The sequence below is a fragment of the Xiphias gladius genome, chromosome 14 (assembly GCF_016859285.1).
Source record: "Xiphias gladius isolate SHS-SW01 ecotype Sanya breed wild chromosome 14, ASM1685928v1, whole genome shotgun sequence".
Taxonomy (NCBI): domain Eukaryota; kingdom Metazoa; phylum Chordata; class Actinopteri; order Istiophoriformes; family Xiphiidae; genus Xiphias; species Xiphias gladius.
The window spans coordinates 14,215,998-14,231,475 of record NC_053413.1 but is presented as its reverse complement, the minus strand read 5'-3'; the positions used below and the strand labels follow the sequence as shown (position 1 = coordinate 14,231,475).

At 40.4% G+C, this 15,478-nt stretch overlaps 2 protein-coding genes across 4 annotated transcripts; both read left to right on the top strand.

Annotated features, from left to right (window-relative positions):
- Positions 1-1,233: 1,233 nt before the first annotated feature.
- LOC120798435 (leucine-rich repeat extensin-like protein 2) lies at positions 1,234-3,634 on the top strand. Of its 2 annotated transcripts, none has more exons than XM_040142666.1 (5): positions 1,234-1,537; positions 1,691-1,837; positions 1,930-2,048; positions 2,343-3,496; positions 3,583-3,634. In XM_040142666.1, exons 1-4 carry the CDS (start codon positions 1,300-1,302, stop codon positions 3,480-3,482), a joined length of 1,644 nt encoding a protein of 547 aa, XP_039998600.1. In that variant the 5' UTR covers positions 1,234-1,299; the 3' UTR covers positions 3,483-3,496; positions 3,583-3,634. The 2 variants fall into 2 exon arrangements, with proteins under 2 accessions (XP_039998600.1, XP_039998599.1); XM_040142665.1 differs by having other exon boundaries at positions 1,234-1,585.
- Positions 3,635-6,631: 2,997 nt separating this feature from the next.
- LOC120798436 (schwannomin-interacting protein 1-like) lies at positions 6,632-15,345 on the top strand. Of its 2 annotated transcripts, XR_005708705.1 has the most exons (8): positions 6,632-6,739; positions 9,085-9,194; positions 12,487-12,604; positions 12,751-12,957; positions 13,455-13,578; positions 14,021-14,114; positions 14,227-14,436; positions 14,719-15,345. XR_005708705.1 is itself a non-coding variant. In XM_040142667.1 (7 exons), the coding sequence occupies exons 1-7, from the start codon at positions 6,710-6,712 to the stop codon at positions 14,276-14,278; spliced, it is 735 nt and encodes a 244-aa protein (XP_039998601.1). In that variant the 5' UTR covers positions 6,632-6,709; the 3' UTR covers positions 14,279-15,345. The 2 variants fall into 2 exon arrangements, 1 of the variants encoding a protein (XP_039998601.1); XM_040142667.1 differs by having other exon boundaries at positions 14,227-15,345.
- Positions 15,346-15,478: the final 133 nt, after the last annotated feature.

Sequence of the window (15,478 nt, the reverse complement as noted above, 5' to 3'; positions counted from 1 at the left end):
GGTGGATTGCATCTTGATAGAGCTTTTTTGACACTAATCAACAGAACTTTTTAATTTCAAACAACCTCTAAATTGTTCCTAATCAGCACATATCTCAGCAGCTCCTTCGCATGACATCTGTAGACTTGTGACTTGTAAATGGGATTTGCATTGAAATGTCTGCTTGCTGGTGCATCTTAAAAACTTAGCAACTTGTAGTGGACACATGGGTTTTGTCTATGATTTTCTAAATTGTGAGAATACAGGTACTTTCTCAAGGTGAGGATATACATTTAAGAGAATGAAATCCCATATTAATGCAACCTGTTCAGCATTCATAGATTAGTACAGATGGGGGCTTTCAAGTTTTATTTCTCCACTTATTTCATGTGGAATCATTTTTACGTTATTGGTTTATTTTTGATTCTTTGTGTTCATGTCATGTTATATCATGTTCATGTCTAATCTACATATTCTTACAATACTGGAACAGTGGTGAAAATGTTATCTCTTCATGTCGTCCACTTTCAGTCTAATTTTCTACTTTTTTTATATTTAACAGGTTTGATTAATAATTTTCCCCATGTGCCATTACAGTTTAATCTATTATTTTATAGACTATGATAGAATGGGTAAGGACACAGCTCATAATATAAAGAGAGAAATATACTGTTAATTGTATGGGTCTTAAATTGGAATTGTCTTGCTCTTTCATATATATTACCATTAACAGTTATTTCGTCCATTCCCAGACAAAGCTGTCTCATGTAGGTCTGTATTATTCTTGTCTGAATGTTCACTACTTGGTATGGCTATGAAATTTAAAGTCATCAATAGCAAGCGCTGAAGAAACAATGTTGTACCGCATACATTCCTGCATGTAATGTAGAGATAAAAAAGAACTGATATACAAATAAAAGTCATTAAATTCCCTTAATCATTGAACAAGGGACGTCACTGCAAACTTCAAGCGTCACACAGAGTATGTACTGTATATGCTGATAAAATATACTACCAAAGATAAATATTTGCAGAACTTGATATCAAAAATAACTTCTAAAATAAATGGCATGTCTCCTATTTCATGTCATATGATAAATATGCAGGGCTGACTTAATTGACCTGAGGCAACAGTGAAATTAGGGTCTAAGCAAGCCCACCTGTTGTGACCTTAATTAACACAGGTGCAAGCTCTAGCTGAAGAATCTGATTGGTTGATTACCTGGTGCCAATACCTACTCGGTATAAAAAAAACTGGCATCCAGTCATTCAGTTTTAAAATAAAGTGCTCTCCATTTGCTCCAGGCGTGCAGCTCCAGTATGGCAGGTGAAGCTGGAAGGAGCTGCAGATCATGTCAAACTGTAGCAGTCCTATTGCTCCTGTGCTCTTTGGCCCCGAGTTTGACTTGTTCTAGCTTGAGAGGGATGAGCGAAAGAGTTCAACGAGACGAGGCGGTTAGTGAGGCTGCAGTGATGGAAGTGAGGAAAGGAAACATTCTCTTTAATGGGAAAGAGCTTAACTCTGAATCGGGATCTGCCTCTGCTGCTGCTCCCACAAGTAAGGATGGCTTGCCAAATGTTGATTCAGATCAGTCAGATGGAACAAGTAAGATTTTGCTGTACAGTTATTTGATATCCTTCATGCAAATATCCATAGGGAAAAAAATCAAAGGATATGGCAAGTATTAACTTTGTATCTGAACTTCTAAAGAGAAACTCAAACAGACATCACAGCTGAAGGATGCCATGGCCAACGAAGCAGCATGGAGGCGCTTGAATCCTACTCTGCATTGTGGTCAAACCAAGATGAAGTTGAAAGCCATGGGACCTGGAGCTGCTAATTTACAGCTAGACACGGGTATTGTAACATAACCAAGCTCTGAGGTTATGGTTAAAGCTGTATATGCTTGACATGTTAGTATACAATAATGGCTCTACGCTTCCTCTTAGGCAATGCACGTCCCCTTCCTCTGATCCGGGTGCCTGAAGCCTGTGGATACTCACGGCAGCAGAATGCACTCGGCCTCGTTTTGGTTGTTCCCTATGATGGCTGCAATGTGATACGAGAGGTATACCCCTGCCCCTAATGCTTTAATTAACTAAAGATTTATATGGTGGTAAATAGGTAAACCAATGCTGAAAGTATCGAAGGTTGTGTATATCCCTCAACAGATGGTATCCATGAAGCTTCAGTTTATTGCTACTTCTGAGGTTTTTTTAAATAAATGGTCCAAAGTAAAAACTAACTTCTGGGGGGTTTGTCAGGATGAGCCTAGTAGAGCAAGTTAAAACCAACATTTACAAGTGTTTAACTACAGATTAAATGTATTATCAGTTAAGTTACTTGTATATTCCTGTTTCAGAATGGGAACTATGTGGTGCCAATGAGTTGGCTGGAGACTCCAGTTAAACTCATGTGCCCCATATCTAAAAGTCCTGGTGCAACACCTGCTTCAACTACCCCCAAGCCTGCTCAGCATCCCTTGAAACTTCCTTTCCCTCACAGGCCCCGGAACCTGTATCGTCATAAACGACAAGTGAATCAGCCATATTCCATCTACGATCCTCGCAATCCATATGCCTATTGGTATTACTACATGTATATGATGAGACCAGCCCCCAGCACTGCGCCTCCTTCAACTACTAAGCCTGACACGACCACTGTAACTACCAAGCCAGCCACAGAGAAACCGCAAATAAATCCTCCTGCATATCCTTACTATCTATACTACCCATTTTACCCTTACTACCCTTACTACCCCTACTACCCTCTCCCAAAGCCCCCAGCCACGACCACTGTGCCCCCAGCCACGACCACTGTGCCCCCAGCCACGACCACTGGACCTGGCACTACTCTAATGACTACAGCCATCATGACTACCTCAGCCTCGACTACCAAGACTCCTCAAAAACCATCAATCCCTAATTACCCACCATATTTTCCCTACTATCCCTACTACCCTCCAGCAGGACACCAGTTGCCAGAAAACCCTGACAGCTCTGAAATTTACTACTACCCAATCATTCAGCATTTCTATGGAAAGCCTCCATACCCAGAAAATCCAAGTCAACCAATGCAAACTACTCGGCATCCTACTCCCACAACTAAGCCAGGTGATATAAGTAAACCGAGTCAATCAAGCCCTACACTGAAGTCAACGACTGCCTCTGGTCCCACGACTGCCTCTGCTCCCACTGCACAAACAACTAAACCATGTTCCCATACTACCACACCCAGCAGTAGCGGCTATCCAGGCCCAATGAGTCCATATGTTCCTTATCACATGCTCCCCTTCACTCCCTATGTGTCGTACGAATACAACAAGGCTGGCAAACTCCCATATTACCAGAAATACGGGCCTCATTCTGGTTACAAATCTGGACTCCAGGCTCAAGCACACCCACACCCAGGCTTTCACTACTGGCAACCTGTCCCATGGTTTCCCGCTCAGCAGGAAAAGACATTCCTCAAGTTGACTGGAAAAAATCCACAACCTAAATAAGTCAACTTTGAATGGTAAGGCTAACCTGTATTATACTGCACGTAAATGTTTACATTAGTATGAATTTAAGTTACATTTCTCAACCATAACTCTCTTTCAGGGGCTGGTGTCCTATAATACTGAGCATTCAATAAACCATGTTTTACTTAGAACTTGGTCTCATTTGTGTTTTCATCTGTAATCCAAGTGTTGCCATGGTGCTAAACCTCTTGGCATGCCCTGGGTGTACAATGGTAGGATACCCAATTCCACACTACGATTTAGTAAATTAAACACTCATCTAGTTGATGGGAACTCTTGAAACGTCTAGTGACTCCTGTTTAGTTTTCCACGCAACATTGGGCCAGAGACTGTTTCAGTGACGTCCTGCATAAATTGCAGCTGCAGCCCTTGGCAAAGGGGCTAAATATTCAAATCAAAGCTGAAAGGGGAAACTGAAGCAGAGGTTCCTAAGCACAATGAGAGCCTCAGTATACCACACAGTTTTTATGCAAAAACTGTTAATATCCTAACATTTAACCCTGAAAGAATAAAACCTGGGACCTTGGTCAATGGGTTACATGCATTATTGCATCTGTGATGTGAGTATGCACACTATTCTATTACAAAATTTCATACTGCCCAATACCTTTTGCTGCTAAATAAGTTTGTTTCCATGATCAAAAAATTATAAAGCTGAAAATTATGGGAAGTTGTGCAGTGCATCTGAAGAGATGAGAGCAACTTAATGAAAGTGGGTGTTGCAAAACGTCTTTCCAGTCATCTATTTTGGAATAAAATGTGGTTTGGTCTTTATAAAATTCCAAAATTTTGTTTTTCAAATATTTGCTGTCTCTAAATATTTTTGCTTCTAACAATTTTTTTTTTTTTTTTTGTGAAACCCACCACTCCCATATACACTCATGCAGCACACCCCATTCTGTCTGTTCCTATATATTTCCACGACAGCATCTCCTCTGGTCACCACGTGATGAGACACACACACACAGATCTACACACATCACTGAAACTAATGCACACGTGACAACAGAGACGTGAAATGCTAGTCTCTTTTGAAGCATGGATTCTCGTCTTTAATTTTTTCTTTTCATTTACAGCTTGTAAGTGTTGAGTAAAATTTGGAGCACTTAGCGCAGGAACAAGAACTATTCTGCAGAGGAGTAAGAAATGCTAAAATACATCCTCCAGCGGTCAACATATAGTCTCTGTCCAGCATGGGAGAAGCAGTTGCCTGTTTATGCAACACTTTGCTCCTCTCTTTTTTGTTATAATTGCTGCTTTTGCACTTTTACCTCAAACATCTTAAGGAGTTGTTGCATTTCTACCAATGCAGGTGAGTGCAATGTACAGCATGTGCTATGTATGATTTTATTTTTTTTTATTTTAAAGGTGATGAGAATTTAGGATGATAGACCATGCCATTTATATATTTGTGGTTAAGAAAATTCGATTTACAATGAAAAAAGGAGAGTAAAAAGTACAGAGACGGAATGTTAGGATAAGAACATAGTGTCTGCATGAGCAATTTTTCAGCATAGAAATGTTTTAACATTGTTTGATGTTAAAGCCCATGTTGCAGTTCTATGAATCAGTTTATTTTATCTGCACTATCACAGGGAAATCAAAGACACCACGGAAATGAAAGGGATTGATACTGCCAGCATTCAGGTGGTTGATTTCAGTCCGAAATCTGTCCCCCACCACTGAATATCTTCAGTCTATCTTTGGCCATATTCCCTGCCAGAGCTCTTAGCCCCTCCCCCAAACGTGACATCTGCCCCACCCACTCCACACAGTTTGCCTTCATGGAGATCTATGATGTGGACATGGATGAGGAAGAGGAGGGAGTAGTATTTATGAGAAAGGCCACAGCAGGCCACTGGTGGGAGCACTGTGGAGATGATGGCAACTGTGACATACAACACCAGAGACGAGGAAGACGCTGCATGGAAAACAGCTGCAGCTGGGCTGAAGAGCTCCAGGATATCTTTGCACCACAGGCAGAAGACTGTTACAGTGGAGGGCGAACCAGACTCTCCAGCATCTCTGTGAGTGATTGACTTCCTCTGTTCCTGTTTGAGCCACACAAGCACTGAATTACTCCCTCTTGAGTCCATTTGTTTTGACAAATTCTACTACATCTCTTGACCAGAAAAAAACAGACAGAGACAAGATCAAGAAGGGGATTTAGCACAAGTCCAGGTTTAAAAGGAAATTAAATGAGCAGAAGCTGATGATATACAATATATATCAATGTGTACATAACAGCATTTGCGGTCCTGGGCTATGCTGTATCTGGTTTATATGTATATATGTGGATACAGTATATGATTATAATGGCCTGAGAAATGTGTGGCATGGAGAGCCTGAGGATATTTGACCCCTGATGCTGATGTAGCATGAAAGATCATTCAAAATGTTTTGTTGTTTAATCATCCCACTGCGGCATTGTGACGCAGCAATGTGGGAACTAATTGTGAGTATGTGTGCGTGTATTTATGTTTCTGTACGCACGTGTGGACATGTGCACCCTGCTCTTCCTTGTTTCTCTTACGGCCCATCACACTTGAATTTGTGATGTGGAATGGGGCTGGAGGAGATTCCTTTAGGAGACAAAACAAACAGATAAAGTGTAATTAAAAATTCACCACTCTGCTTTGGGCCAAGAGGCAGGCACCATGTCAGTGTTGCACAAAAGTGTTGACATTTATTTGACGAGCTGTCATTGATCAGCTGCGGCCTCTTTAATGGGGTTTTTTTTCCAGTGTTGTAGTCTCATTTATTAGACTATGTTTAGCCTCGCTTTCTAGCCCATCATATAATATCTGTAAATATATAACATCTGGCTCCTCTTATCAGGACACAGATTTCTAGGAGCTATTTGTCCATCTCCTTCTGATAAAGGAAAGATATAGAGGAGAAACCAAGAGAGAGAAAGCCTGTGAGGAAGATGGAGGAACAGATAACAGATCAGGAGAGCCATGGCAGCGCTGAGCAGCTCTGTCTCTCCCCTCCCTCTTCCATTTCTCTCTCCTCCTCTGCTTCCGTCTCTTCCCACTCTTTCCTCTCCTGCTCCCACATTACCCCCCCTCCTCTCTCTCCTGCTTCTCTCCTCCCTCCCTCACTCTCCTGTACAGAGCTGCAGTATATGAGAGGGTCTCCTGGGTCTAGCTTCACTGCAGTGTAGAGAAGGGTACGGCGGCTGTTTTAGTACGATGCGCTGAAGGATGGTGCACCAGGAGAAACGTGTTTACCAGGTGTGTGGATTTGTGTTTGTTTGTGGTAGTGTGTAATTTGGATGGCTTAGAGTATGTAGCATAATATTTACGGGCAGGTATCGGTATCCATCATGGGTGTGCTGCTGTAGATGAATCAGCCATACTGGATGAGTGGATGTGTGATTGTAAAGGGAGTGGGTGTGTTCATATGTGATATTTGCCTGCTTATCTCTGTGTTTTAACATCTCTTCTGTGATTTATGTCTATATAAATCATATAACATGCTCTGCTCAGTTTTTTTCATAAATGAAATCATTCTACATCATTTACAGAGACCATAAGGTGCTTTTACACTAACATACTTTCTTCTGGAATTGTAAAATAGGTTGTGTTTGAATCTGTATTTGTTCGTGTGCATGTGTGTGTATCTGTGTGTGGTCAGTCTGCTGGTGAGGAGGACATCCGGTTGTCTGAAGTGGATGCGCAGGAGGCAGAGCGTTGGCTGGGAGAGTGACGGCGATCAACTGTTATTTATGCCCTTACACCACTGACTCATCTAATGATGCGTCACAAAAAAAGTGTGTGTGTGTGTGTGTGTGTGTGTGTGTGTGTGTTGGGCCGGTTTTTCAGGTCATTTAGAGAGAGAACCCTGACACATAACAAAAACAACTCTAATTTTGGCAGTGTTATTCAATGGCTGTTGGTGATGAGAGTGTGTGTGTGTCACAGACGAACACACACATAATATAAAAGTTCTTTACCCATGGTGCCAGAATAGAAAATCATGCTGTGATGAAGCATTTCGTCTGGTTTTTGTCTGCATCAAGACGAAAGCTGTGAGACTTTGAATCCGAGGCAGCAAGAAAGGACCTAAAAATGTTTGTAGTTGAAAAAAAAAAAAAGAGATCTAAGGGCAGCGTTAGAGTGGAAGTTGAAGTGAAATAATAAACGAATCAGGGAAGGATGTAAACTGAAGAAGGAAGAGAAGAAGATGAGGAGAAGGAGGAGGGGGAGGAGGAAAGGATGCTGGATGTTGAGCAACTAGGTGAGGCCATGGCTGGAAATAAATATGAGGAGAGGAGAGAAAATTTCAGTCACAGACAATTCACATATTGGGAGTTGTGAAAAACCAGTTCAGAATGACACGACATTTCTAACCATTTTACTGTAGATATTAGCTGCTAGCTTGAAGATGAGCTTAAAGTTAAGCCAAAGAAGCTGGTACTTTATGACTTACAGCAATTATAGTCCTGTGGTTGCAATTGAATACCAAAGAATTTAAAGATTTGTTGCTTGCTATACTTTGTTAAAAGAAGTGCTGTTCACTTCACTGGAGACAGAACTAGATACAGTTAAAAATTAACGTACAAATACTTAAAAACAGTATGGACTTTTTTCTTCTTTTTTTAGGTCTTGTGTGTGGACCTGGTAAGAAAAAAAATGTACCACATCCTTCCCCTCCATGTTGAATGTTATTAGGGCACTGTTAATGTGGCCAGAATCTTCCAGATTCATTCATTTACACCCACGGGGGCTGTAGTCTATCCCAGGATCCATCAGGTGAGGGGCAGGGTGCATCCTGGACAGGTTGTCAGCGGGTTGTCAGTCAGTCACTACCACAGGTAAAGAATAAATACATTAACACTCACATTCAAACCTGCGAGCAAATGTAGAGTTTCCACCTCACCTGACCTGAACTGTGGGAGGAAATCAGAGCACATGGATCTTCCAGATGTGCCTTTTTAACCAGCATATCGATGTAGTCCAGTACTTTTTGTAGTGTCTGTATGACATGGATAGCCTGGGAACGGGATATTCTGTTTTCTGTGTATGGCTGGCTGTAGAATTTTACAAGGACTGTTTAAACGTGGTAATCTGGGTTAAGTGATTATTTACAGACAGAATAGGAAAAGAGAGGAAGAGTGTTATGTAAATACTGATGTCTTATGGAAGAGCAGAAGAGAAAGCACAGAATCAATTTTTATTGATATCTTAGCTACGCTTTGATAGTGTAAATAAAATATTTATGCAACCATAATGACAGAGTTTTATGTGAGCCCATAGCGGGATGATCTTAATGTCTTAAAGACAGGAAATCGGTTTGAACGACTTTGCTCCATTCTTTCCATCTACACGTTTCCCCTACATTATCCATATTTGTCCCTCCTCCTTAGTTTATTTTTCTCCTCTTTCCTTTTAACCTCTTTTCAACCAGAAATTGCCTATGTACCATACAAGTATTTATAGGTCAAATTTAAATCGCAATTATAGTAATTCTTCCCACGAGTATGTCCCACTTGATCACCCAAGCAGAGATAGCAGTACAGCCGCAGCTCTTTTATTAATATTCTTTGTATTCTTGTATTTTTCTGGGTTTCTGGCAGGCCCAGAGGAATGAGAGAGAGTCCATCAGGCAGAAACTTGCCCTTGGCAGTTTCTATGACGACGAGCCAGTCATCTATACCAGCTGCAGCAAGAACGGCCCGTCCTCCCGGTGGGTTTGAATCGAGTGTTTGAATACAAGCGTGTTACGGTTTGATCAATGTAGCCTTTTGAAGGTTGGCACCAGTATTTTTGTTATTTAGCTGCTGACAGCTGACACTTAAGCTCTATAGATCTTTACATATTTTATTCTGGGAATAATGTCATGGAAACATTGATATACTCCCCAGATTCAATTAATTATTGATTAACAGAAAACATTATAAATAAATTTTAAAGCCTAAACATAAAACTTAATTGCAGGTTTTGTAGACTGCAGATGTGTCCGATATAAGGAACCTTCTAATTTAAACCGCACAACTGGCCAATGTAAGGCATTTAAATGAATACTTGGTCATCATAGTGACAAACCTATATATCAGCATCAGTCTAACCATCTTTGTCGCAACTTTGCTGTCCAGTTTTAAAAAAACCATGTATCTCCCAATTTGGCGATTTTGAATTTTTCAGATAGAGTTAAAAATGACGTGTTCATTTATGGATAGAGGAACCCTTTTTTATTTATTAAAAAAAAGAAAAGGAAATTGGAGTGTCTGAAAAATGGATTGTCACAAAGCAGAAAACAGGACAGTTTTTCTTAGCTCTTAAAAAGTTGGCATTTTTTATAATTGATTGAGCTCTGTCTACATGGCAAGTACAAGCAAGTTGTTTGACAACCAGGAGAGGGAGCTATTCAGTAGCTTACTATATATATATATTAACTAAGAATATAAATTAAAAAACACACAAATCCAAAAGATAAAACTGACTGGAGTGCCTTCTTGGCTCCGAGGTTTCAATGGCAAATGACAGTAAATGACAGCGGGTCCTTAGTGGAGTGCAGTGCAGTGCAATAGGAAGGGTTACGCAAATAAGTTGAATTATCTTGTGCTTATGTCTATGTTGTGTCTATGACCTGGTAACAAACAGAGCAGTAGAATAAGTGATTCACTTAACTAATAATTCAAAAGGAAAATGAAACATTTCCCGGAAAGCCACAGTCGGGTTTACAGTCAGTCCATGGGAACTGTCATTGAGCTGAACAATAACTAATTTACCATCAGCAACAGAACAAAGAAACACCGGTATGGAGAGAGTATTCACAGCAGAGGTGGCACAGTGGTTAACCTCTATTGCTGAGCGATGCCGCAGATTCATGAGTCTGACAAATTCTGAAGAAATTCTCAAGTTGGGATATAGATTAGACGTTAGACAAGTGTCTGGTGCTAAAATGAAATATCTAGCATTCAAAATGACTTCACTAGCTGCTACAAAAGCCATCACATGTAAACAGATCATAACATTTTTCATATCATATCTCCAATTATTTTATTTCTTTTTTCACCTGTAAGGCATTAGTGACATGCGCTAACCTATATAAAAATGCAATACTAATATTCTTTAACTACTAGATTTTAAAGAATATTTTGTGTCTTAAAGTTTTCATTCCAAGAATAATTATAAATATAGGTGGAATGATATATACGTTAGATTTGACATATAAAATAAAACTATAGGAAATTTTCCCATGAAATTGGTATTTCATATTTGTAATCTAGGTCCGGGACACCCACAAACACATGCACACACACGCATCGGAAAGAGTTGCATTACATCAGACACAAGTTGGTTAACCGAAGCCACTACACCTAAAACACTCCTCTGCTTTCTTTTGATGACAACTTTGACCATGAGTAACTTTTTTCATTTGACGGGACATTTATATTAAACAAGCCCCCCCCCCACCACCCCATGGTACTGGCTATGTTTTGAGGAAGTGCAGTTCTGTCTGTGGTCCAAATGTCTCTGAAAGAAGAAGTGATGCCTGATATGAATCCAGGGTTGTGATTGATGGGTATGGAGTCATGTGACCTCCACTGGAGGTAAATGTGCACCCTCTGGGATTTAGTTTGGGGTGGAAATTCCAACACCAACCTTTTTAGCTCGTGAGATTTTGTATATGTTATTGTTCTCATCCTAGTGTGTGTGAGGGGGGGGCGTTACTTTGGATTGTTAGGTTCTTTCAGTCAGAGCATCGTGACCTGGAATTCAGTGAATTGTGTTTTGAGCTCTTGGAAAAGCTGAGGTTAAGGTTTCAATGGTTTCTCTGTAACTGCTTTGGAGGGCCTGATTTTATGTTTGTGACTTTAATTGTTTTTTTGAGGTTTTCAGCTGCTTTTGTTCTTACTTGATTAGGTCACACTTTGTGACATTACTAACATCAGTACACCTAATGGCCAGAAGTATATGGACACCTCAACATGCAGTTGTTGAACCTGTGATACCGAAACTACGGGCATTAGTCTGCTACTATAACAGCCTCCACTCCTCTTGGAAGGCTTTCCAGAAGATTTGCTCCTATTCATCTACAAGAGCATAAGTGAGGTCAGGTTGGGCCCTTATGTTGGGAGATAAGGTCCAGGGTTACAGCTGCTGTTCCAATTCATTCTATGCTGGATGGGGTTGAAGTCAAAGGTCTGTGCAGGGCAGTCAAGTTCTTCCACACCAACTCCGAATCAGTAGACCATTTCTTTAAGGACATCACTTATATTGAATCAGGAAAGGGTCTTCCAAAAACTGTCCCCACGTAGTTGAAAGCACAACATTGTATCATAATATATCATTTATGCTACAGCATTAAGATTTCCCTTGTATCTAACCCAAACCATGAAAAACAGCCTGCCACCTAGTTGTTTACCCAAAAGCAATAAGAAGTTTGCCATTGATCACCCATCTCTGCTATTATTTCCAAGAAAAGAAAAGAAAAGAAAAGAAAAAACAGCAGTGCTCTTCCTGTCATACACTGTACAAAAGAATTCAGGCGATTCCCCATGGAGTCTGGCACATGATGTACAGTGCTATACAGACAGCTACAAAACTTTTTGGTGATAGTTTTGCCTTTTTGTGGAAATTACAATATTCACCTAAATTAAATGTGTTTGTTATTATTCACTTTAGACTTCTACAAATGATTGAACTTTTTTTCAAACATTTCGTGGCTTTTCCACTTTCCACTCCTTTCTTTGTGATTGAATAAACACAATTTTGTAAAATATCTTGGTGATCTAGGATCATATTGTTTAGGATAAATCTAACCCCTAAATTCCTGCCTAGTCCTACTTGTTGTGGCTTCTTTCATTTAAATGTTGTTGTTTTTTTGTGTGTAAACAAAATCACTAAAACCAATCAGTAATTCCCCATTTCTCCATATAGGTTTCATTATGGCTTGAAGATGTTTTGAGTGTCTGACCGAACATCAGCATTTCCTTTCTCATGTTCTTCGCCCTTTGTGTTTTTCTTCTCAGGCTGCAGGGTGGGGTGAACCTGCAAGTGTGTTTTGTCAATGACAGCAGCAGTGACAAAGACAGTGATGCTGAGGACAGCAGGACAGAAACCAGTCTGGACACACCGCTGTCCCCTGTGGTATGCACAGCTTAGATATCGTCTCTGTGTTTTTTGTGTATGAACGGTTTGTGTGTTTCTGTCTCGTCCCGCTGCTCTCATTGCTCTTTGCAATAACCTCTGAGAACCACATTAGCTGTTACATCATAATATCACTTCCTCTCCAGAGCAAGCAAAGCTCTTCGTTATCGGACCGGGACACGGCAGAGGAGGACTCAGACCCCTTAGATGACTGCAGCGGGTTCTGGCGGGTGCAGCGGAGACTGCAGGAGGAGGCCCGGGTGGCGTTGGCTCTAGCTCGACCCATGGCTCGCATGCAGGTGGAGGTGGAGAGGCAAATCCAAGTGCACAGACGTTCACCTGTGGCTGACTTGGTTAGTCAATGAGAGAGAGAAAAGCAGATCATCGATTTTTGTGTGTGTGTGTGTGTGTGTGTGTGTGTGTGTGTGTGTCTGTCTGTCTGTCTGTCTGTCTGTGAGTGAGTGAGGGGACCTCTTTCCATTTTAGGAGATGATTCAGGGCAACAAATTATCCAAGAGTAAAAGCAGAATGACTGTAAGTTGCTATTACAGAAAACTAAACACAATAAATACAGTATTACATACTTGCATTTTCTGACTAGAAGGTCAGTCAGGATTTAAAAGTGGATGTATATGTGTGACCAAAAGAAAACCCCTGATACTGGTAAACAAAAGAGCAGAAAATTTGTCCTGCTGTTGATAGATAAAGGACATTTGCAAACCCACATAGACACATTGATCCCAGGTGATCAAAATTGAATAACACCGTTTTAGTTGTATTTCACATTCTTGGCCATTTTGAAAATGTTGATATGCAGCAATTTCCTGTCTGTGTGTGTTTACATATGCAGCTTCCCCATTTGCCTCACATCAGCGAGGGTTTGATGAAGAGGAATTTGAGGCGAGGAGACATGAGGGACATGAGTCTTGGACAGCTGCAAGTCATCACGAATGACTTACACTCACAGATTCAGAGTGAGTAGCATAGACACACACCCAACAAACACAGAGATACACACACATATGACACAACCATCATCTGGAAGTATTTCATAAACTCAACAAATCCCCTGTTCTTACAAAATTAAACTACTGTCTTCCCATTTTGGTGGCAGGTGAAAACATTTATCTTTATTACGTCAGATTTTTAGAACAAAGAAAAACAGCACCAGTTTTCTGTACTTTAACTGTTCTGAAATATTCAATGGAGGTCAAAAGACTCAATCAGTCAGCCTTAAAAAAAACCTTCAAAGACAAATGTAAAAGTTGTGGTTCAAAATATGGGAGTTTTCTAACCATTTTCACAGACCGGGGTGCTAAATTCTCCTCCTGTCCAACAAATTTTCCCCTTTGACCCGAACAGTGACACCCTCAGTCTATTACTCTTTTAGTGAATTGCATCCGTAATCTGACACAGGTTTAAATGAGGAGCTGGTGCAGTTGCTGCTGATGAGGGATGAGCTCCATGTGGAGCAGGACGCCATGTTGGTGGACATAGAGGACCTCACCAGGTGATGCTCTCACCTCACTGGCCGTTCTTTGTCTATTTAATATCAAGTATTAAATATTTTCGGTAGACGTCCTGAGATCACTCTAATCTACGTCTTGTCTTTGTTGTGGCAGGCACGCTCACAGCCATCAGCGGCACCAGGCAGAGAAAGCTGTCTCTAAATAAAACACCCTTGTCTTCACGTCTGTCTCTCTGCTCTTCATCCAAGCGCTTCATGGACTGTCACCAGTGTTACTAAGGAAACTCCATCCGTGCTATTAACACACACGTAAAGTGGTGCACCGCCGGATGTTGTCGAAGGACCGAGGTGGCCATTGCTGTCGGTATGGACACAGCTGACTTTGTGCAGGCTTTTCACTTCCACTCAGCATGATTAATCAAAGCATATTTCACAGAATTAGGGGAATCCTCTTGACCTAATTCCGTCCCTAACACTGATTTACCTCTATGATTTTGCACATTACACTCATGTATGTTAATGCTGGGTCAGAGGGAGCGCCTGCACACCTTGTTTCTCACTTGTCACAGAGAGGATGATGACTTTCAGGGCTCGCACCTGACTGAAATGAAGATTAATTAACTTTGTCTTTTGTTTGTCTCTATAGTGATCAAGAAGATTTATCCGTTCTTCTGTAGATATGCCCCACTCACCCGTTTAATCTTTCTTTCACTAATAGCACCGTGTCATCGCTGTTTAACACTGGAATTCACTATTAAACATCTACTGTCTGAGCTGTTGCAGCAGAAAATGATGAACAGTCTGTATCCGTGCTTGCCTGCAGCTTAGTTTCACAGGTTGTCTACACGCTTCACAGAGATCTTGTAAAGATCATTTAGACACAAAATTGGAATTAACAGTTTCCACCTGCTTTAAATATGTGTTAAGAGCTATATGAGACAACATTTTGAACTTTATCTAGACAAATTTGTATTTGTTAAATGTGGAGATACTTGATACAATAGACAAAATGACAAGACGTGGGTTCAAAAACTATTTTGGGTTAATATATAGGGATAGAGGACGCAAAAAATGGAGGCACAGCCTCTTAGTAAAAATATGCAACGTGATTTTTGTTATGCTCAATTTACCAATGCTAAAAAAAAAAGTTTAACATAATAAAAAATGTAACACAAATATATTAATAAACCACTGCCTAAACACATATTTATTTTATCTGTTTAAAAGGTTTATGGACATACTGTATGTAAATGTTAAAAGATACTTTATTAAAAGGATGAAGAACATGCCTTGTTGTCTGGCTGTGTTTAGATGTTTTCACTCTCAGCTTTTTAAGAATGTCATTTAACACAAAGTTAAACTTCCTTTTTTTTATTGTTTGCTCAGTTGATTAATGTACTGTATAA